This window comes from Camarhynchus parvulus, chromosome 2 (assembly GCF_901933205.1).
Source record: "Camarhynchus parvulus chromosome 2, STF_HiC, whole genome shotgun sequence".
NCBI lineage: Eukaryota > Metazoa > Chordata > Aves > Passeriformes > Thraupidae > Camarhynchus > Camarhynchus parvulus.
In genome coordinates, this window is record NC_044572.1 from 131,301,628 (window position 1) to 131,323,834 (window position 22,207).

The 22,207-nt window shown below is 46.0% G+C and overlaps 1 protein-coding gene across 2 annotated transcripts; it reads right to left on the reverse strand.

Moving 5' to 3' along the window:
* Nucleotides 1-1,173: 1,173 nt before the first annotated feature.
* Nucleotides 1,174-20,924, reverse strand: RRM2B (ribonucleotide reductase regulatory TP53 inducible subunit M2B). 2 transcript variants are annotated; one of them, XM_030943962.1, is made up of 10 exons: nucleotides 20,517-20,924; nucleotides 15,830-15,982; nucleotides 14,291-14,407; nucleotides 13,236-13,369; nucleotides 12,725-12,819; nucleotides 10,594-10,727; nucleotides 5,144-5,248; nucleotides 3,925-4,038; nucleotides 3,336-3,495; nucleotides 1,174-1,616 (listed from the first exon to the last, which is right to left on the reverse strand). In XM_030943962.1, exons 1-9 carry the CDS (start codon nucleotides 20,622-20,624, stop codon nucleotides 3,343-3,345), a joined length of 1,113 nt encoding a protein of 370 aa, XP_030799822.1. In that variant the 5' UTR covers nucleotides 20,625-20,924; the 3' UTR covers nucleotides 1,174-1,616; nucleotides 3,336-3,342. The 2 variants fall into 2 exon arrangements, with proteins under 2 accessions (XP_030799822.1, XP_030799821.1); XM_030943961.1 differs by having other exon boundaries at nucleotides 1,174-3,495; nucleotides 20,517-20,922.
* Between the last annotated feature and the right edge of the window lie 1,283 nt (nucleotides 20,925-22,207).

The following is a 22,207-nucleotide window of genomic DNA, read 5'->3' on the forward strand; positions in this document are numbered from 1 at the left end:
CAGCCAGGGGCAGGTGGCAGCTCTGAGGGTGCTGCCACACACACAGCATCCTCATCTGCTGCAATAATCTTACCAGTCCAGAAACACTAAGAAAGAGGTTGCTAACTGCCCTGCCTTCCCCTGCGTTATTTCCCAGCAAGGGCTGGGAATACTCACTGACCTACTGCACTGGGCAGTGGTTTCACAGCCAGAGCAGAGCACTGGGAGCACCATGTCTGCCTGTGGCTACTGATAACCAACTCAGGGGGCTTGCTGGAAGACACACATCTGCTTGAATGGGAACAATGGGAACCACGGAGGCCACTTTATAATTTAAAAAGGCGGGATTCTTCCCATGAGCCTCAGCTCCTATTGCAGGCCCCAGGAAGAAGTTTCTACTATCTGACTCTTGCAGATGTTCTTCACCACAAGACAAACACCTCCAGGAAGCACCTGCTCTGTCACACTGAAGTCACACACCAGCATTATTCCAACTCAGGGCACACAGACCATGTACACTGAAGGGATGCTTGCACCTTCTGCCCCCCACACACACCCACCAGGCTTTCTTAAACTTGATGGCCACAGTGTGAGACACACAGAGCCCTCAGAGACCCATGGGGTTTCTGCCCAGTGCTGGTGGAAGAAAGCACCTTCTGCCCATCATGCCTGTCTCAAGGAGGCACAAAGAGGCTGCAGGGACAAGACTTTTGAAATGACAGCTCTGACAGTGCCTACACTAGCAGGTGTGAAGCTGCGCCAGCTCACACCAGAGTTTGGCTTCAGGCAGGTGCCTGGCTGGCCCCAGCTTAGGGCCTGAACCCAATAATGCTGTGCCCAGGCAATCAGGGTGCCTGCCCCAAGGGCATGATGCTCTTGATATATCAGGTACCATCCAATATATTTTTGGAGTGTTTCTTCACTGAACCTTACAGACACCAAAAAGATTTCTCCTTGTGGCAGAAAATCCCAATTAAAAACAAAACAAAACAAACAAACACCAAACCCACTTGTTTGCTCACTAGACTGTAAAACCTATTCCAGGAACAAGAAAGAGCAAGTCAAGAGCTCCAAAAAGTGCAAGACAATATATGGAGCACTCACAACTTTCTCCCACAATCCAAAAGCTGTGAATACTGACTTGCTCTGCCATATCCCAATTTTATCACTTTGGTTTTCACAAGGAAGCATGTAACTTGTAAATGAAGGCATGGGCTTCCCCACACTCAGATTTTATTGAAACAACACACAGATTTTACACACAAATCAAGTGGGAGCCATTGTACCAGACTTTGGTATCTCATAGACATTTACAAAACCTGAGCACATTGCAGCTTCATATTAGAACACTCTCTATACTCTCATCATAATTCACAAGACTCAAAATAAATACTTTTTAGTACTTCCAGTGACATAATAGGTTCCATTACTCCAACAACAGACCCATTTACAGTATTTTCTCTTTCTGCCCTATCAACTCAGAATTTCCAAAAGGCACTGAGTTTTCCCTCTGTCCACAGTTCTCTTGCAGTTCCAGGATGTTAATGAGGGCCACCAGTTCCAGCTTTTCTCTGTATCCTCAACATTCCACTCTGCCCTCTTCCAAGTACCTTATGTCAAATGATGCAGGCTCTTCTCTAGGGAAAAAAAAAAGCTGTTCCATTTCCATGCTCAGCACATACTCCTGATCTTTTACTAAAAAAAGACTAAGAAAACAGAGTGAATTTTGCTGCTTATGCTGCTTATTTTTAGAGCAGGGACAATTGCTCACTAGGAACTGTACTAAGGCAGTGGACCTGTTCCATGGAACTCAGGTACCCAGGACTATGGCTGATCTGGGCTGGCAGGGAAATAACACTTGTGCTACCCCATCACTGATAACCCTGGGCTGTCAGTTTGGCTCATGCCAGGTATATCAAAAGCAGCACAAGATATTTGCAACCGTAAGACTTACAAAAGCTCTTCCACAAAATTATGAATATTATGAAAAATGCTTGGGTTTAATAAAGCAGAACCCTTTGTCTAGCTCTTGTATATTCATTTCATGTTGGAAAAAAGAGCCTATTTATTTGCAGATAAGCCAGGTACAGCTGAATAGTATCCCAAGCACTGCTGCAGTGCATTAACCACTCTTCAATCTCTCCATTCTCTCCGTGTGGTATCAAAAAATTACAAACAGTTTTCAGGCACACAAACTGCTACTCCATACTACTTCTGGAGTAGCAGCTGCTACTCCATACTACTTCTGGTTTGTTTTTGATATGTTTAATACCTTCTCTCAGAAACTCTTCTGTGACAATGGTTCCAATGATTCACATCAGACACAAAACCTGATGTACCTTCACACATTACTGGGTGCTTCCTTACAGCCCCAGGAGTCTGTTTGTAGCACCTCAAGGAATAATCCCTTGGAATGACATGTCTTCTCACCCCTTCAGTGCACAAGTGCAACCAAGAAGGGGAGAGTATCAAACCACCCAGCACAATAAGGGGAGATGGACAACACCCAGAGCTGGCTGTTTCAGTGTCAGATGATTACAACTACAACTACAGATTGCTCAATAAGGCACTTGATCAGTGAAGCATGGGAAAACAGGCAGCACAAGCCAAAGACCTACAGGATGTGATTTTTCTCCACTGTTAACAGGTGTACCTTTTCAAGGACCATTCAAAGTCTGCTGACCTGTTCAGTAACAGCTGTAACACAAGAATCACATGTATTTGAATTAAATGCCTACCAAGACCCATCAGTTTTCCAACCCGTAAGAATTTTTTCAGACAGAATCCAGGTTAATGGGGAGATTACCCATAATTCCCAGGTTTAATAATATTCTATAGTTCAGACCTCATTAAGGTTTTCCCACATTCAATTATTACTATATCTGCAACAGGATGAAACAGAAGAGCTTTTACCCTATACCAAATCTATAAACATGAAAACAGGAAAGAGAAAAATAATTTAGAGCAACATTTTTACATGGAGTGATACCTCAGCTGGTTTTCAGATTAAAATACCATAACATGAGGTAAATATGCAGTTTGCTCTCTTAAAACACTACCGAAGTCTTAAAAAAGTAGTAGCATCCGTTCCATGTCATTTTTAAAGACAGCATTGACAGCAGATGAGTCAAGGGAATCTTAAAAAGGCCATCCTTTTACAAAGCCAAAAGTTTTTACAAATGATCCCCCCTTTTTTTTTCAAATGACACAGAGAGAAATATATTTACTCCTCTGACAAACAACATGAAAACCCAGGAAAAATATCCCAGTAGACTCTGATTTCCACGAGAAGAAATTAAGTCAACTTCACAGCATAAAGGGAGATGAGGAGAGGGAAACAGTCACCATTCATTTGCCAATTTGTCAAAAATCTGCATCCAGAGTGAAGACATTGTCCATTGTTTCTGCCATAACAGCAAAACGTTGATATTCTGAAACCCGCTTCTCAAAGAAATTTGTTTTTCCTTCCAGAGAAATGTTCTCCATGAAATCAAAAGGATTTTCTGCATTAAAGACCTGGGGAAGGAAAACCACAAACAAAACTGTCAAACTCTTTCAAACTAGACCACCTCTGGCTGCAATATCCTGTAGGATCTACGGACCCCTCTCTAAGCAAATTCAGCACTGCCACTCGCAGGAGTTTGGTCTGTGGTTTAGCTCACTTGTGCAAGGTGCTTGCTATTCTTCAAGCACTGCAGCATCTGAGCACAGCTTACATTTCCCATTACAAACCTGCTGAGCAGCTGAAGGGAAACAAAGGCCTAAATTGTTCTTGCTCTTTTACAGTGAAGCATAGGTATGAATGCTGTGGTTTCAGCTGTCACTCACAGGAAGCCCATGTGCTAAATATGACCTGCTCCCCAGCATGACAAGGGAGTGCTTTGTGCTGACAGCTCTCCTGGGCTGCACTGGCAGGCCAGCATTTGGGGCAATTGCATCTCTTACCTTTGAGAACCCAAGCTCCATCAGTAACCGGTCTGCAACAAATTCGATGTACTGTTTCATCAAGGTGCAATTCATTCCAATCAGACCCACAGGTAATGCCTCCGTTAGAAACTCCTAGAAGTTAAAATACAGATGACATTTAGAGAAATTGAAATTTAAGAAAAAAAAAGGAGAAAAAGAGAGAAGACACCTGTGTTTCACAGTAACATACTTTGTGATGTTCCAGGCTCCCCAGGAAGTTGTCTAAATAAATAACTTGCATCACTAAATTCAACAAGTATCTTCTGTTTTCAGTAACTGTTTGTATCTTTCTTTATTTTTAGCCTGTTACTCTGGAAAAGGCATAAGATTTTTATCACTGCCTCTCTAATCTGCTTTTCTCCAATCCCCCAGCATAAGCTTCAGTGTAAACTTAAGCTCCAACTTCAATAAACCTACAGACCATACTAGTGGGAGCAGGGATAGATCAAGAAATCACCAGTTTTCCTGGCTTCCAGCCACAACAGAGTGACAGATCAGAGGGCAGTGATATATATGAGTGCTGCACCCAGTCATGTGTATATTCAGGCACCAATGCATACCTGTCTCAGTGTTGTGAGACAAAGCAGGAGCATTTGTCATCATCACAGTAGTTAGATAACAACAGGAAAGAAAGCTAAACTAAAATCCTGCCAAACACTCAGCCATGCAGAAACTTGTGCCTGGAGAAGGGCAGCACTTCACATGAAAGAACCTCACATCAACCTCAGGAAAAGCCAGAAGACAGCATGATACTCATGGCCAGAACAGACCCTGCCTTCTCCTGAGGACAAGCAGAGATGTGAATACAATAGGGAGAGACAAAGATCCTGAAAGGACAGATGTAAACAAACTCCTCTCTAAGAGACAGCTGCAGTTGGACTAGATGATTATTGTAGGTCCCTTCCAACTGTAACTATTCTATTCAATATCAAATAAGACAGCTTTTCTTCCTTTCTGTCATTAAGGAGAAAACCAGCTGCCAGCTTCAGCTTGCCCCAGTTGCTTGACAACTGAATCAGAAAGTCTCTGACTCTTACTGTCACCATTAAGGAAGAGGGAAGGAATGGTATAATGCATCAGGAATCAAGCTTGAGCCAAGTATCAAATATAAAATCCCAAAAGTTAGAAGTTAATTTGTTTATATTCACACCTCAGACTGAGCCTGTGCTGCCCACAATGTTGTCACAGCCAGGATTACCTGCTCAATCTCTACAGCATTAACGATGATCTCACACACTCGCTCTTCTGATGGTCTGTTCACTAAATAATGGAACATTAGACAAGCAAAATCACAGTGCAGACCCTGAAATAAGAGAACAATGAAAAACACAGTCAGTTTTCCCCTCTTCCACATAGTTTGCTCTTATTTTCAGGCAGCGTCATTTGGGTTGAAGTTTCCCAGCCTCCTGCTTTTATGAAAGTCTTAATGTTGTCACATGCAGTGTGGACTCAGAGTTTACCATCCAGTAACATCTCAAATCTAACACATGCCACCTGTGCCAAAATAATGTTCAGCATACATGCTTCTCAGGTAAAACTTTTCTGAGGGCTGCTCTACTGTGAGTGATCCTACACAGAGCCTTGCTGGTCTCTGCCTCCTGTCAGGGATGATTTTGCTGAAAGACTTCTACATCAAGACCTGCAAAATTACTTGTGAGTTAAAACAGGCTGTTTACCTGCTCTTTGCTTTGAGATACTTGATTTAAATTCTTTCAGTAGCATTTCTTCCCTTGCTTCTCCCAACAGCATTTTCAGAAAGGCAGATTCAGATTAAAGTCACCAAACCCAAGATTAACAAATCATCTCTTCCCCAACTAAACTCCCATTCTCATTTCACTCAGCTATCCTACACAGAGCCTAGTAAACGGTGCTCCTTTCCAGGATTTCCAGAAAAGTCTCCTGCCAAGGTAAGAAAATACCAGAAGACAAGCAACCCCAGACAGCTGCTCCAAGGGGCACCTCAGCTTTAACTTGCTCCAAGGGGCACCTCTCTTTAACTTGCTTCAGCCACACCTACCGCTGCCAGACTAAAGGAGCACTGTGCTACCATCTCTCCTCTCAAGTGCAAGGTGGTGATTACAGCCAATAAACACCAAGAGGGCACATTCAGAGTGAAAACCAATCAGAAAGAATTTGGCAGACTATGGGCTACAAGACAATCCAATAGTATCACTAACAAGGGTCAAAACAAAACCTGGGAGCTGACCTACTAGAGAGGAGCTGTTCTGCTGCAAAAGACCTGGGAGTCTCAGTGGGTAACAAGCTGACTGAGCCTGCAGCGCTCTTGTGATCAGAAGGGCCAAGGGTAGCTCAGGGTGCATTGGGAAGATGTGGCCAGCAGGTCAAGGGAGGTGATCCTCTCCCTCTGCCCATCCCTGGTGGGGTCACATCTGGGCTGCTGTGTCCAGTTCTGGGATCCTCAGTATGGAAGAGACAAGGAGCTACTGGAGAGGGTCCAGCAGAGGTCACAAAAATGATGAGGGGTCTGCAGCATCTTTTTTATGAGGAAAGACTGCAGGAGCTGGGCCTGTTTAGTCTGGAGAAGAGAACACTGAGAGGGGATCTCATTGATGCATGTAATTATCTCAAAGGTGGTGTCATGGTTTAGGAATGGTACTCCCCAGTTCAGTGCCCCTACCAAGACTCTCCCAAACCAGATGCCACTTGCTTGCTCCCTGCCCCCACCAAGACACCCCTGGCCTCCCCTTGCCCCTTCCTGCTCTGAATGGAGGCACAAAAGGTGAAAATCACAGGATGGGTAAGAACAATTTACTGGAAACAACAATGAGATAACAAAAGGAATGGTAACAGCAATATGAACAACAAAATGTGTAAGACAAATAAGCTATTTACATGGAAACGCACGACAAACACCCACCTGCTCTTCCCAATTACATTTTTTTCCCACTGGAAGGAACACCCTTCTTCTCAAAAGCAAGAGAGGGTGTCCCTTTTCCCCACCCCTGTCAATGACCTGAGGTGGCACCCAAAAACATTTGGGTCTTAGCCACACAGCTTCAGGCTCCCCCCGCTCACAGCTACTGCAAAAAATTAACCCTGTCTTTGGCTGAAGCCAGACTAGGTAGGTGCCAAGAGGAGGATGCCAGACTCTTTTCAGTGGTGCCCAGAAACAGCATGAGGAGCAATGGCTGTAAACTAAAACACAAGAAGTTGCACGTCAACAGGAGGAAGAACTTCACATCAAGTGTGACAGAGCACTGGAACAGGCTGCCCAGGGTGATTGCAGAGCCTCCCTCTCTGGAGACATTCCAAACCCACCTGGACACCTTCCTGTGTCACCTGCTTCAGGTGACCCTGCTTGGATTTCCAGAGGACCCTTCCAACCCTAACAATACTGTGATTCTGTGAAAACCTTTTTGGAAAGTCTATAAAATCCTTCCGATTAAGGTCATGAAACAGCCCTGAAGTAATGTAATTTGGGAAATATCCCCCCCTCTAGTGACGGCATCAGATGGTCTTATCCAGGGCAACATCACCAGGAGGATGCAGGACATGCCTGGCTTCTCCATAAACCCATGTGCTCTGCTGACTGGTGCACCCACCAGCTTTGCACCTTTCAGTATCAGAGATGCACCAGCTCAACAACAGCCTGGGAGCAGAGCCAGCAGCTCAAAAAACACCCTGAGCATTGATCATTTATCTGTCCAGGTGCATTAAAAAACAGTTTGTAGTTTTCCATTGTGGATTCTTTTTACTGCCACTGGGTTTCAATGCAGGTGCTCTGTGCACCAAGCTTTAACCTTCATAACAGAACTGCAGTTGGAATTATGCCAGCAGAGCTCAAGAAAATTTTAGTCTTTTGGTGCTTGACTCTGCAGAAAAGTACAGTTACATTCACTCGCCTGCAAGTGATCCCTGTAACAAACAAATCCTGACTCACTCAAATGGATGACTCACAAAAGACACAAGGAAGGTGAAGGCTGAAGAACTATTTGGTTTTCCTTATTCATCATATCACTTTCTTCAAAAGTGTCTTTTAAAGACATATCATGAAGTCTGATTTCAAAGCAATTTAGCTAACCCATGAAAATCACTTCCATTATAAAAAAGCTCTTTACACATTAAGACCAACTCTGCTAAGTTACAACCACAATCATGTTTATACTGCATACAAAACTGGTCTTTCTAGTTTTTCAGCGCTGACAGTGACGTAAGCAGTGCAGTGCACAGTCCCCAGCCATAAACAACACCTGCCAACTTGCAGGGAGCAAGGAAAAAGGAAGGAAGCAGTGCAAAGAAGGGGCACTTGTAAGCACATGGTCTGTCATATTTGGTGTATTGACATGCAGCCCCCCAGGCACCTCACATCTTAAGATTCACTCTCCTCAAAGGCAGATCTGTAGTTGCTCCCTTCCAGGAGATTTTATTGCTGTGCAGCAACACAAGACCATGGAGAGGAGTGGTATCTGCTGCTTCTGCAGCAACCTGCCACAGCTGCCTTGGTGATGGATGCAGGTGGCTGTCTGCAAGCTCTGGGACCCAAAACCAGAAGCAAGTGAGGAGTGGTACTTGGAGCCCACCTGAACCTGCCTGAAGCAGCTGAGGCACAGCAAGTCTCAGTCACACACTATCCAGGTCCTTGCTCCAGCCAGCCCCCCCTGCAGCTGGGGACCATGCAATTCCACCCCACCCCTTGAGCAGCTGGGCCTTCCTCCCTTCACACCAGAGGAAAACAAACACCCCCTTCAATCTAAAAAATTTCCCTCTTTTTGATAATACTATATACATTGGTGTGCTGGTTTTGGCTGGTGCGCTGTTTTGGGGTAGGGTTGGTGTTCTTCAAGTACAGTATGGGTCTGTGTTTTGGATTTGTGCTGAACCCAGGGCTGATAATAAAGGGATGTTTTTGCTATTGCTGAGCAGGGCTTACACAGAGCCAAGGCCTTTTCTGCTTCTCCTACTGCCACCCAGGTGAGGAAGCTGGGAGTGCATGGAAGGTTGGGAGGAGACACACCACCTGTCCAGAGCTGGGAGAGGTGACCCAAACTGACCAAAGGGACATTCCAGATCATGTGACATTCAGTATATAAAATGGGGGGAAGAAGGAACAATGAAGGGGGTGGGGTGCCTTTGGAGTAATGCCATTTGCCTTCCTAAGTCACTGTTGCACCTGATGGGGCCCTGCCCTCCTAGAGATGGCTGAACACCTGCCCATGGAAAACACTGAATTAATTCCTTGTTTTGATTTGCTCGTGTGTGTGACTTTTGGTTTCTCTATTAAACTGTCTTCAAATCAACCCACAAGTTTTCCATCTTTTACCCTTCTGATTCTCTCCCTGATACTACTGGTGGGGGAGTGAGAGAGTGGTTGCATGGGGCTCGATTGCTGGCTGGGGTTAAATCACAATTGGGACACCAGTATTTATGTTTACTCCCTTTAAAAACAGGTATTTCTGCTGAGGGACCCAGTGGCACCCAGGCTTTAAGCTCATCAGTGCTGTTTGCTGGGTATAAAACTGGATGGATGGCCAGGCCAAAAAACATGGTGAGAATTAAATGCAGTTGGTGGCTGGCCACAGGCAGTGCTACCCAGGGCCCAGTTATGCTGTTATGTACACTATATATAAATATATATGTTACTGGCCTGAGTGGCCAGTCCTGTTTCATATCTTTATCAGTGGTAAAGTGCATTGAGTGCACCCTCAGTCAGTTTGCAGAAGACACCAAGTTTGGTAGGAATGTTCATCTGCTGGAGGCTAGGAAGGCAGAGGGATGTGGACAGGCTGGATCAGTGGACTGAAGACAATGGCACGAGGTTCCACAAGGCCAAACACCAGGTCCTGCACTTGTGCCACAACAACCCCATGCAGTGCTACAGACTTGGGCAGAGTGGCTGGAAAGCAGCCCAGTGGAAAAGGACCTGAGAGTGCTGGTTGAGAGCAGATGAACATGAGCCAGTGTGTGCCCAGGTGGCCAAGAAGGCCAACAGCATCACGGCTTGTGTCAGGAATAGAGTGGCAAAAGGACCAGGGCAGTGATTGTCCCCCTGTACTCGGCACTGGTGAGGTCATATCTTGAATCCTGTGTTCAGTTTTGGGCCCCTCACTACAAGAAGGACATTGAGGGGCTGGACCAAGTCCATGGAAAGGGCAACAAAGCTGGTGGAGGGTCTGGAGCACCAGTTTTAGGAGGATTGGCTGAGGGAGATGGAGGTATTTAGACTGGAGAAAAAGAGGCTCAGGGGAGACCTCAGCTCTCTACAACTGCCTGAGAGAAGGTTGTAGTGAGGTGTGCGTCGCCCTCTTCTCCCAAGCAACAGGACAAGAGGAAATAGCCTCAAGTTGCATCAAGCAGGGGATTAGATTTGATATTACAAAAAACTTCATGGAAATTGCTGTCAAGGGAAGTGGTTGAGTCACCGTCCCTGAAGGTATTTAAAAGACATGTGAATGTGGCACTTAGGGGCATGGTTTAGGGGTGGACCTGGCAGTGGCAAGTTAACAGTTTGATTCAGTGATCTTAAAGGTCTTTTCCAACCAAAATTATTCTATTCTTCTAATTATTGGTAAAAGTCTGCTTCTTTCCCCTTCCTCCGTCAAGATTATGGGTTCTTCACAAATATAATCCTACCCTTGCCCTGGAAACTCACTTTTCTTCCCAAATAGTGTGTAGGCTATGCCACATTACCTCATCTCTGCTAATAAGTTCATTGGAGAAAGTCAATCCAGGCATCAGGCCCCTCTTCTTCAGCCAAAATATAGCAGCAAAGGAACCCGAAAAGAAGATGCCTTCCACTGCAGCAAAGGCAACCACTCTCTCACCTGTTTAACATAACACATTTTTGTTAGACAAAAATTGCTCTATTGCTCATCAGCAAGAGGCACCATTTGCATCAGACAGAGTGATGCTGGAGAAAAGCAACCTCCCCTGCAGCACCAGATGCTGTCTTTGACCACATCTGTCAGCAGATCCTCATGCACAGAGGGTCTACACACCCCACAGCACTCAGCCATAACAAACCCAGCAGAACTGGAGAACCAGGGCACCCACTGAACTGCTACAGGTCAGAAGCAAAAGAAGGTAATTGTCCAAAGCGGCCAAGACATTAGTACTCCATTGTCTCCTTCTCCTGAGAGGCAGGAAATCAGCTATGTAACTGACAGTCAAAACTGAGAAAAGGGCCAATCTCTTATAAATTAAACAAAAAACCCTACACGACAATTTCTTCTTGTTGGGAATCTACATAAAACCATATTCTTAAAAGAGTGAAAGTCTACAGAACATAACTCAAGACACAAATAAGTACTTGTGTTATCCCACCTTCAATCCAAGGAAAGCAAGGCATTATTGGTCCCAGTTCTCCCTGTTCTCTATATGAATGCATTTCTTCAGACTACAAGACCATCTGACTGTTTAGTGAAGCCACATCACTCCATGTACATTACTTCAGACAACTTCACAGGCTGATTGGGTATGTTCTGACATGAAGAGCTTTGGCACTAAGTTCTGGTGCCTTTTCCCAATAAGAACTGCACAGAATTTTGTTTCAAAAAATAACCCAAAGTAGCCAGATGTCCCACTTCCTCTATGAGATACAAACGTCAACTACTGGCTCATCTGAAGTAATTCAAATCAGGAAAAAGCACAGAGAGCAATACCACCTTACAAGTATCACAGAAGTTATTAAAGAAAGAATTTTTCTGGCAACACTAAAAATCTTGTAGTTACTGCTGTACAGGAATGGAGAAAGGCTGCTTATAAAATATAGGTTTAATGAAGCAGAAGACTGATTACTTTTCTGGATAAAATGCATTAAGCTTGGGGGCAGGGAGCAGGGGGCACACTGCTTTTTGAGTTAGGGAACTTTCTGATTCCTGGCACACCCCACACTGCTGTGAGCCAAACAAACAGATGATGAAGGGGTTTCACACACAGCAAGCAAAGCCAGACCAGGGAGGCAGTGGGAGCCAGGACAGAACAATATACAGCTACAGAAAAGAACCTCTCTCTAACAAGAGCAGTGAATAGATGCTGCAAAAGAATGATGTTCAGATTTATTTTGTTCACCAGGCTGAATCTCTCCATCTCCTACACTTTCTCAAAATACAGAGGATGTTTGCTTTAAAAAATTCACCAGAGTGTACCCATTATGCATTTCAGCTACAGGAAACCCTTCCAAGTCAACACTGTAACACTGAATACAGAACATTTCTAAGGATGCCCTGCAGCACACTGATGGAAGCTGAGCCACTGTCCCAGCTCTGAAATGAGATACAAAAATTAGAAACCTGGTCCCAACAGCAAACCAGAAACACCAGAAATAGATGGTTCTTCAATCTTTTTTGACCAGGCTCAGTCATGCCTCAGTTACAAAAACCCCCATGGATTTCTCTATAGGAACATGAACACAGAAAATATCTGGACTTGTAAGAACTTCAGCTGCCCAGTTCTGAACACTGAGTGAAAAATAAGAACCAACTAGAAGAAATAATCAAAACCAGAATATAAGATCTACAAGCAAAAACTGAGGAAACCAGGGTTATTCAGTGTAAATGAATACTGGGTATCAGTATAAAGATAAAAAAAGAGCATTTTTCATAACATGATTTCAGGAGGCACTGCCATTACTTTATTTCTCTACCTGAAGATAAAAACATACAAGCTCACCAGAATTTATTTCTAGTTCTTTAGTTAAACCAGAGACCCAGAAGTCACTACATCTGTGAAGGATTTCATTTCATGTTCCAGGGTTGCAGCTTACTCACAGAAGGTCAGTTTGTGATATGCAATAGAAACAAGTTTATAAAAAGCTACACACCAAAAGTGGATTCTCGGTCTTCAATCCACTTCAGAGCCCAGTCTGCTTTCTTCTTAACACAAGGCATTGTTTCAATAGCATTAAACAAGAAATCCCTGTAGAAGAAAACAGAGACAAAACATCATAATAGTGATTTAGGTAAATCTGCCCTGGTTGTCCCTTCCAGCTCCACCAGAGAGAGGACTCTATTACACAAGGCTCTGAACTAACCCAAGTAAGAGACCACTCCCACCCCAAAGAAGTGGTGGTCTGTCCTGTCTTTGTCTGGGATAGAGTTCATTTTCTTCCTAGTTGCTTGTACAGTGCTGTATTTTATATATAAGCCTTGGTCAGTAATACTCCTTTCCATTTTGGGGGTCAGACATGCAGGCCTTGAAAGCTTTAAGGAACTTTCCCCAATTCCCCCAGAAAGTCAGAAAGAAAACAGGAGACAGCTGCCATGCTGCCCTACAAGAGTGGCACTGGCTTCAGCCACAGATTTCCCACAGGTTTGTAACACATCCAGGTTTACCTTTTCTTGGGATCTTTGATGTAGGTGTCTATGAGCAAGCTGTACATCTCTGAGTGAACGTTCTCAATGAGAATCTGAAAGCCATAGAAACAACGAGCTTCTGGGATCTGCACCTCCTGACTAAAACGTGCCACCTGCCAAAACCAGAAAGCATGCAATGAGTACAACAAAACAGTCCTGCATGACACTACTCTGAGCTCAACAGGAGAGACATGAAATCTCTGCTACAGAGACAGGATGGGAGGTTCTGTCCTACTCCGTTCACAGACATGTCAGTAGGATAGCTGTGGTGCAGAAGAAAATAAAAAAGAAAATAAAGCAAATAAATACAGAAGTAAATACATCTAAGAGCTGATGCATGAGGGCAGACATACACACGAAAAGAACAATAAAATAATGCAGTACTAAACAAAGCCTCAGACTTTGTGTTCATCATTAAAAACATAAACAGCATGACATAAGGCATGTTCATGCAATAAACGCACATATATACTACATGTTATAAACATTCAAACATTTCAGATTTAAACTGGGCATTTGCAGACAGATACCACTGCTAACCCGTGATGAGATATTCTCCAGCCCAGAACAGATATTACCAGGAAGAATTCCCCACCGTTTTAGCAGCACCCACCTGCACCTAAGAGATTCCAGGGTACTGTTCAGCGAGAACAAAACAGATTTTACCAAAATGAGGAATACATGGCACAGCCATAGTCTGTATTCCCTACTTTTCAATTAACATGAGTACAAGAAAAATATGGGGTTATATTAATTCATTCAGAAATGCATATCCCACAGCCAAGCAGGGACTGAACTTAAAAATGGTGTCCCAGAGTGATGTGATTTGGAGCCCTGATGACCACAGCTGACCCAATTTAACTCAAACACTGTTCCCAGACAAACAAGCTGTTTGTTCCACTTGACAAAGGTGAGGTGGAAAGAAAAAAAGTACACATTTAATAAACCTATGAATTAATGTGAAAAAGCCAAAATGAAAAGTTAATAAAAAATAACATGACTAAGTATTCAAGCCCACTGTAAGTCTTTCTCACCAGGTTTTCATTTACAATTCCATCACTGGCTGCAAAAAATGCCAGAACATGAGAGATAAAGTATTTTTCATCTGCTTTCAGCTTGTTCCAGTGAGGCAGGTCCTTTGACAAATCAACCTAATGAAAAGAAAAAAAGGAAAACATTATTCTCCTTCTGCATTTATCGTTCTGTAAAACAAGCAGCCCAGTCAAGCGACTGAGGCAGAGTTTTGGCATTTGCTTTCAAATCTTTACATGTAGAGGATTTAAATACTTGTCACTGTAAAAGACAACATAGACACTGCAGTACTGTTGCCTCTCTCTGCACCAGTAACATCATGTACTCGTTTCACAGTTAACACTTTTGTATTTTGGAATGAAAATTGGTGTCTATTGAATAAAAAAATGAGATTTTGAAAAGCCTTAGTATTTTTTGCCACAAGTATGAACACACACCAGTAACCAGACCTCATTCTGAGACACTTAAACTTTACTTGAAATAAATACTGATACTCCAAGAAAGCTATACCCAACTGCGTCAAAAGATGGACTGAGTAGACTTTGCCTTTGGCAGGTGTTCAGCCTCCACGTTGTCAAAGAATGGTATGGAGCAAATGCTGTGCAACTGCTCTTGCCTATTCAGACCAAACCCCAGCCATGAGAGAAAACCACAGCTTCCTTCACATCGGCCTTTTCTGTTTGTTTGTAGGATTTCTGAACCAAAACAGCACTAAAGTAGAGTTAGATGTGAAAAATGCAGAGCCCCCACAGATGGTAGGACAGTATAAGAAGAAGCCAGTAACAGAGTAAAAGGGAAATGCTCGTAAATCAGGAGTTCAAATGCCTTTTCTTTAACAGTTTAAATGAAGATCTGCTGCAACAGGGCAGCAAGCTGCCCAGCCAGACAATGAAATACCACCTCCACAAACAGCAGCTCCTCATCATCCCATGATGCTTTCTGGTCTATTTAGAGGCTGCCAGGGCTTTCATCTCACTCCTCTGCAGTTGCAAACCACTGCCCACAAACAAGCTCAGGCCTAGCTAACCAGCAACCTTGGGAAGAACTTAGAGCTTGCACTGTAATGTGAGGCAAGAACCTCACCAGGGCAATCAGGAGTCAGCTAAACGCATTTTTAGCAAAACTAACACTGTCTGTCTGGAAATTTAGGTACCTAATATTAAGGAACAGCATGAAATTTCCCAAAGCATCTTACATGGGCAAGGAGTCAGTTGCAGGTTCAGAGACCACAGCACGGTAGGAGTTATCTGACCATGAATCAGAGTAATCTGACTTAGGATTTCTCTACAACCAGAGAAGCAACCCAGGACACAATTCCATCTCATCCTAAACTAAGGAACTAAAACAGCTCTGCTGAATCACCCTGTGGAAGCAGCTTACTTTCCACTGTCAATGAAGGGAGTTCTGCTTTGGTGCTGGCACCTGATGTTTGATGAAATTAATTCCAACTTTTGCAACACAGAAGCCAGCAGAGGAGCTAGGAAAGATATGCCAGGACCCCAGTGGTCTGACTTTTGCCAACCCACTGGCCCAGGGCTCACCTCTTCTGCTGTCCAAAAGGAGGCCTGAGCCTGCTTATACATCTTCCATATATCTGGATACTGGATGGGGAAGATGACGAAGCGGCGGGGATTTTTTCTGAGTAGAGGTTCTTCATCAAGGTCGGAGCCATTTTCAGCAGCACTCGATGAGCTCTGAAAATAAAGCACAGATCTGGTTAAAGTTACCACTATTTATTCCTCCTGCTCACACTGTCCCAAAGGTGTGGTTTGAAGTCCACCCGCGTCACACAGACACCCACCTGGCCCCCTGGGGTCGGTGTCCCCTCGCCCTCCATCAGAGCTCCCGCAGCGCTGCCCGCCCGGCTCTACCAGCACGGCTCTCAGCAAGCGCCCCTTCCCAGCCGCGCCAGCGCCAGGAAGCGCCGGTGTGCCACAGACACAGCCCTGTGCACACAGGGGAAATCTGCCCGGGGCGACATCAGCCACTGCGGTCCCACACACCCGGAGACACGAGTGAGGTCACAGCACGGTGCTGCAGCTGCCACCAGCACAGCTCCACCAGGCTCACTGCCCAGGTACCTGCCAGCTTTGCTTTACGCTCAGCCATTAGGACCTGGATGGACTGACTGCCTTAAGAAAGCCAGGAGATGACAGGAACTAATCCCAATTGACAGAGGACAGCCCTGTGCCACAGCGAGTCTCAGCATGGAGGTTTGTGTATGCAGTCTGTGAGGGCAGCCCACACGACAGCGTGGTCTGGAGGCTGCCCTGGAGGCTCTCCCTCAATATGAAGCTGAAGTGCCTCTTCCCAGCACCTGCCAACAGGAAAACCTCTGCCTGGAGTCACCCATCCCACACTGATCCTTCTGTGTGGCTTTCCAGAGGACATCTGTGCACAGCTCTCCTTCAGAGAGTTCCAGCCCAGCCGAACTGGGGAGGTGTGGACAGCTGATATTTAGGACACAGGCCAGTGGAAAGTAGCAGAGAGAACACTCTCTCTGCTCTTTTGGTCTGAGCAGGGCCTTCACCTCACCTCTGGCTGGGGACATCAGCTCCCAGGATCAGTCCCTGCATCCCTGCAGACATGTCACCAAGCACCCACTAGAAACAACTGCTGTGAAGAGCTGTCAGGACAGCAGGCTGCAAGCTCTGCAGAAGGGCTGGTGACCCACACTGATCACAAGTTCAGCAAGCAGGATGCCTTTGTGGGTTGGTTCCAAGATCCCACTGACACTGCTGGAGAGGATAACTAACCACAGGCAGTATACAAGGCATTCCATATAATACAGCAGAGAAGGAGAGCTGAAGGTTTTGAGCACCATTATTTCTACCTTCCTGGATGGAAGTATCTGGCAGTCCTTTCCCTACCCAGTCTGCTTGTAACTACTCACATAATAAAAAGTATTCCTTTATTTCAATTTGGAAAATATTCTCAAACAAATAATGCCATTCAGATTTTAAAAAACAAACAAAACCCAAACATACATGCACACTGAATAGCTGGCATAGATACACCAGATACCCAGTGAATACATCACTGAAACATTCTGGGTTACAATTCTACCCCTTTATTGTATTTTTAAATATTACTCAATTACATGATACAGATTTCCCATCATCTTGTGGAGTTTCTGCTGAAGGCCATGATAGTTGAAGACCTTTTTTACTTCCCAGGGCATAGATGGTTACAATAACTCACTGGAATTGGAAGAATTTGGAGTTGGCAGGTTCAGCACCTTGACTTAGCACACACCTGCTCAGGGACTGACATCCAGCCAATTCCATCTGTTTTTGCACCAGCTGACATCCTTGAAAATGGAAACACTGCAAAAGTCTTCCCTGTTATCCCAGCCACTGCTGGCCCATGGACAGCTTGCTGTCCTCCAGGACCCGTAGATCCTTCTCTGCAGAGCTGCTTTCCAACAGGTCACCCCCATCCTGTACTGGCCCCCAGGGTTATTCCTCCCCAGACCTGCGTTTGTCTTTGCTGAATTTCAGACTATTCCTCTCTCCATCTCCAGCCTGCCTGGGTCCTTCTGAAGGGCTGCACAGCCCTCTGGGGTATTGGCTGCTCCTCCCAGCTTTGTGCCATCAGTGAACTTGCAGAGGAGGCATCTGCCCCTTCATCCGAGTCACTGATGGATAAGTGAAAGAATACAGGGCCCAGCATTGAATCCTGGGGGACACAACCAGTGACAGCCCTGAAACTAGACCAGTGCTCAATCCACCTCAGCATCCACTCATCCAGCTCACACTTTCTGAGCTTGCCTATGAGGGTACCATGGGAGACACCGGCAAAAGCCTGGCTAAAGCCCATGTAGACAAAATCCACTGCTCTCCCTTGTCTATTCAGCCAATTGTCCCATCAGAGAAGGTAATCAGATTGGTTAGGCACAAGTCCCCTTTGGTGAATCCACAGTGACTACTCCTGATGACTGTCTTGTCTTCCACATGCTTAGAAACAGACTGCAGGATGAGCCATCCCATCATCTTTCCTGGCATTCAGGTGAGCCTGGCTAGCCTGCAGTTTTAAAAACTGTACCAGTATTTTGTTAAATAGATGGTTTTGGTTGTTTGGGGTTTTGTCATATTAAAAAAGGAAAGGTCAGTCACAGAGGCTACATGATACTGGAACCTCCTGCTCAACCTACATCCCACCTCCCTTATCACCTTCAGGGTGCAGAGGAGTTTCACAGGCAGGCTGCTGTGCAAGGAGCCTTTCACAGGCTCTAAACTGGCCGGCAGGCAGGCAGGCAGTGGCTACAAGACAATCCCATCCTCTTTAACTCAGTTTCAAGTGTGTGGCACATTCTGATCACTGCTGAGACTTCTGAGCAGTCATCACCTTGTGCTGAAGGAGCATAACACATTCCCTGCTTTGCCTTCCTGGATCCAGGGGCACTGGCAGGAGTGTGAGGGGCAGGAGAAGGTAGGAGCCACTAGGTCAACACTACTTTCAATGTGCACCCCAGATCTTTTTCTTAAGGCTATGATGCATAAAACAGTCAACACTCACCATAATGACAAAGGGCACCCAGTTTATAATGTGTACATGCTTCATTCTGTTCAGACATGATCTAAATGTGTAAAAGAGCTGAAGCTGGTGGGCACAGGCCAACCCTTGCACCAGCAGGGTCAACCAGATGAGGCTTCAGTATCTCCAAGAAGGGAGACTACACAACCTCTGTGAGCAACCTGTGCCAGCATCTGACCACTTTCAGAAAAAACAAGTGTTTTCTCACACGTAAATGCAACTTCTTATACTTCAGTGTGTGACCAATGCCCCTAGTCCCACCATGGGGCACCACCGAGAAGAGCCTGGCTCTGTCTCCTTTATTCCCTCCACTAGGTATTTCCACCCACTCACAAAATCCCCTGGAGTCTTCTCCAGGCTGAACAATCCAAACACCCAAGGCCTCTCTTTGTATTAAGGATCCTGAAGTCTCTTAATCATCAGCCCTTTGCTGGACACACTCCAGTACATCATATCCCAGTTATTCTGCAACTGTGAGAGACAAGCTCTGCTGGTGATGACAATAAACCACATGGACAACAAAAACTGCTTAGGGGTACTGAAACGCCTTCCATTAATTTCAAATTCAGCAAACTAGGAAATAATTAACATATATACACACACACAGCCATGACCCCACAGCTACAGCTGCTGGGCTACATGTGCAAGCATCACAGTTACATCAGCTGTAGCCAGGGAAAAAGCTAAAGGTACTGGCAGAGCCAGCACTGTGATGTGGAACATACACTCAGTGATCTGTGACTATGAACCCCCACACACCCCAGTAAGAGGCTGGATGTGCATCCCACGAGCTCCCAAAGCATCCAGGCCAGCCCTGGGCAGCACAGGCCATGCCAGCAGTGAGACTGGGAAGTCCAGCACCATTCCTGGGAGAGATGGCTTGCACTGCACAGCGTCTGAGGAGCACAACACCTGCTGCTTCCACATGGTTGAGGGGATCACAGGACTACCATGCACCACACTAAGAGTACAGCACGTCACTGTTCAGGGAGACACAGTAAGGGGTTTCTTATACTTGTATTTAACATAGCACACCTGGTTTTGGATACTTGAGTGCTGATGAGACACAAGGGCTCAGGAAGACCACGCGGGTTTCCCTGCCATGATGATCCTTTCTCCTTAAACACCTTAGCCTGGCTTTACATGGTTATACTGGGGGGCACCAGAACGCAGCTCGGACGCCTCCCAGGGGCAGACCTTCCCGGTCCGCAGGGCCTGGGAAGCCGGGAGCATCACCAACACGCACACCTGCCTCCATGGCGGCTCGGGGCAGGAGGACGAGCTCTACCTTCTCGTCCCCGGCAGGCGCAGAGCCCCCGGGGCGGCAGGGGCGGCACTGCCCGGACCCCGTGCCGCAGCCCGCGGCCGCCGCTCGCAGGCCCGCATCTCCCGCAGGTGCTGCCAGCGCTCCCCGGGCCGCGGTGCCCGAGCGCTCCGGCCCTGCCGAGCCCGGCCGGGACAAGGGCGCGGGGGGACGGGTCCGTGCCCTTTCCAGGGCTGTCCGAAGCAGCGGGTCCCCGGTGCCGGGGTCCCCCAGCGGCGGCCCGGCCGGGCCTGGCGGGGAGGCAGCGCAGCGCCCGGCGGGGCGGGGAGGCCGCGGGGCCCGGCCGGGCAGGGCTGCGCTGCTGCCGCCGCTCCCGGAGCCCCCGCCCGGCCCAGCCCCGCTCCGCTCCGCGCCCCGCCCGGCCTTACCCGCTCCGGGCCCGCCGCCTCCCGCGGCGCCGCGGGGCCCCGGTGCTCGCCCATGGCCGGCGGGACTGCACCGCGAGGGGCGGCGGCGGAGGAAGGGGGAACGGCCATGGCCAAGGCCGCTCCGCCCCGGGGCGGACTCAGCAGTTGTATAACAAACACAGCCTGGGGGCGCTCGGCAAGGGCCCGTCAGTGACAGTACGATGGATACTGGTTCTCTCTCTTCTTGCGAGCAGAGCTTCTAAAGGTTCGGGTGTCCCCTTTCCGGAAAGGTAACTTTCAGTGCTGCTTTAAGAATTCGTGTGTCCTTAAGAATTTTGGGTAATTTTTTTTTTAAAGGCACCTGGCTGCCACAGTGACTGAGGCCTCCCCTCTCTCCATCCCCAGGCACGGGAAGGGGGAGTCAGGCCAGCTGCGCTCCTCTGGGCTGCATCTGTTTCCTGCGGCTTTTTGATGCCTTGTGAGAGACGCCCAAGCCTCACCAGGGCAGGGGACAAGAAAAGTTCCGTGATGAGATCTGTGACTAAGCACAAAAACAGTTCTGGTTTTCTTCCATGGAGTTTTCTGAGGAGCAGAAACACGTGACTGAGCAACTTAAAAGCACAGCAGGAACACATAAAAAGTAAAAGAGAAAAGGTGGATTCACATTAAGAATATCTGCTTTTACCTGAGTACTGTTATTTCTGAGACATACTTGAAGTCTTTTTTCCCAGAGATACATAGACAAGCTGCTTAATCTTTACATCCAACAGCTCCACTCATATCAAGTATATGGAGTACGAGGGATTCCAGCTTTTTGTCCAGAGCAATTAGAGGAACATTGACTGATGTAGAGCAAACCCAACTGACCCATTTACAGACAAATTCTATTGGTGTGTGCAATACAGAGCTTGCTGGTGGTTTAAGGGGGAGATGCATGAGTTTGTGGAACCAAAACCAACAAGCACCAGACTATTCGTATTAAATGACATTGACTGGTCTAGCAGTTGTCTTAGCCCCCAAATCTGATTGTCCTGGCTACTGTTTCAGAGTTCCTTAAATAACGAAATGTCCTGTTCTGACAGGGATTAAGATCTACCATAAATTAATATAATTAGCAATAGAAAATTGTTCAAGTATTTGGAGATAACTTCTTAAATGCCTGCCCTTATGTTTACTTACATGGTGTCTAAAGATGCACAAAAAAAGAAAAATACTGGAAAGGATTAACCAAACAGCATGTGGTTGTTTTTGCACCTCCACAAAAATCTGCCAACTTCTGTTAGCTTTGTTTTATAAAAATTAAATCATGTGCCCAACACTAAAATACAGACAAGCACATACAAATGGAATACAGCATTATGCACAATTTTGCAAGATTTCAGATTACTCAGCTGTATCTATAATGTCCTGTTTAGAACAAGCTCCCTGACAGGTGGTGGAAGCTGTATTCCTCCCTTAGTTCCTCACTGCTGTGGCAGCTGTCCTGCTATGGCAAATGTGGTCTTCACTGCTTCAACCATCTCTCTCTTCCCTCCCCCAAAAGGTGTTACTTTTTGGGGGAATACTCAGCTGCCTTTAAAAATTGGTTATAATTCTGATTTTGTATATGAAAATGCCATTTCAGGTAAATTGAAGAATTTTCATTTATAAAGTGAAATCTGCTTTTCAGTTTAGCACTGTTCACTCTCAGAAAATCAATTTGTGAATTATTT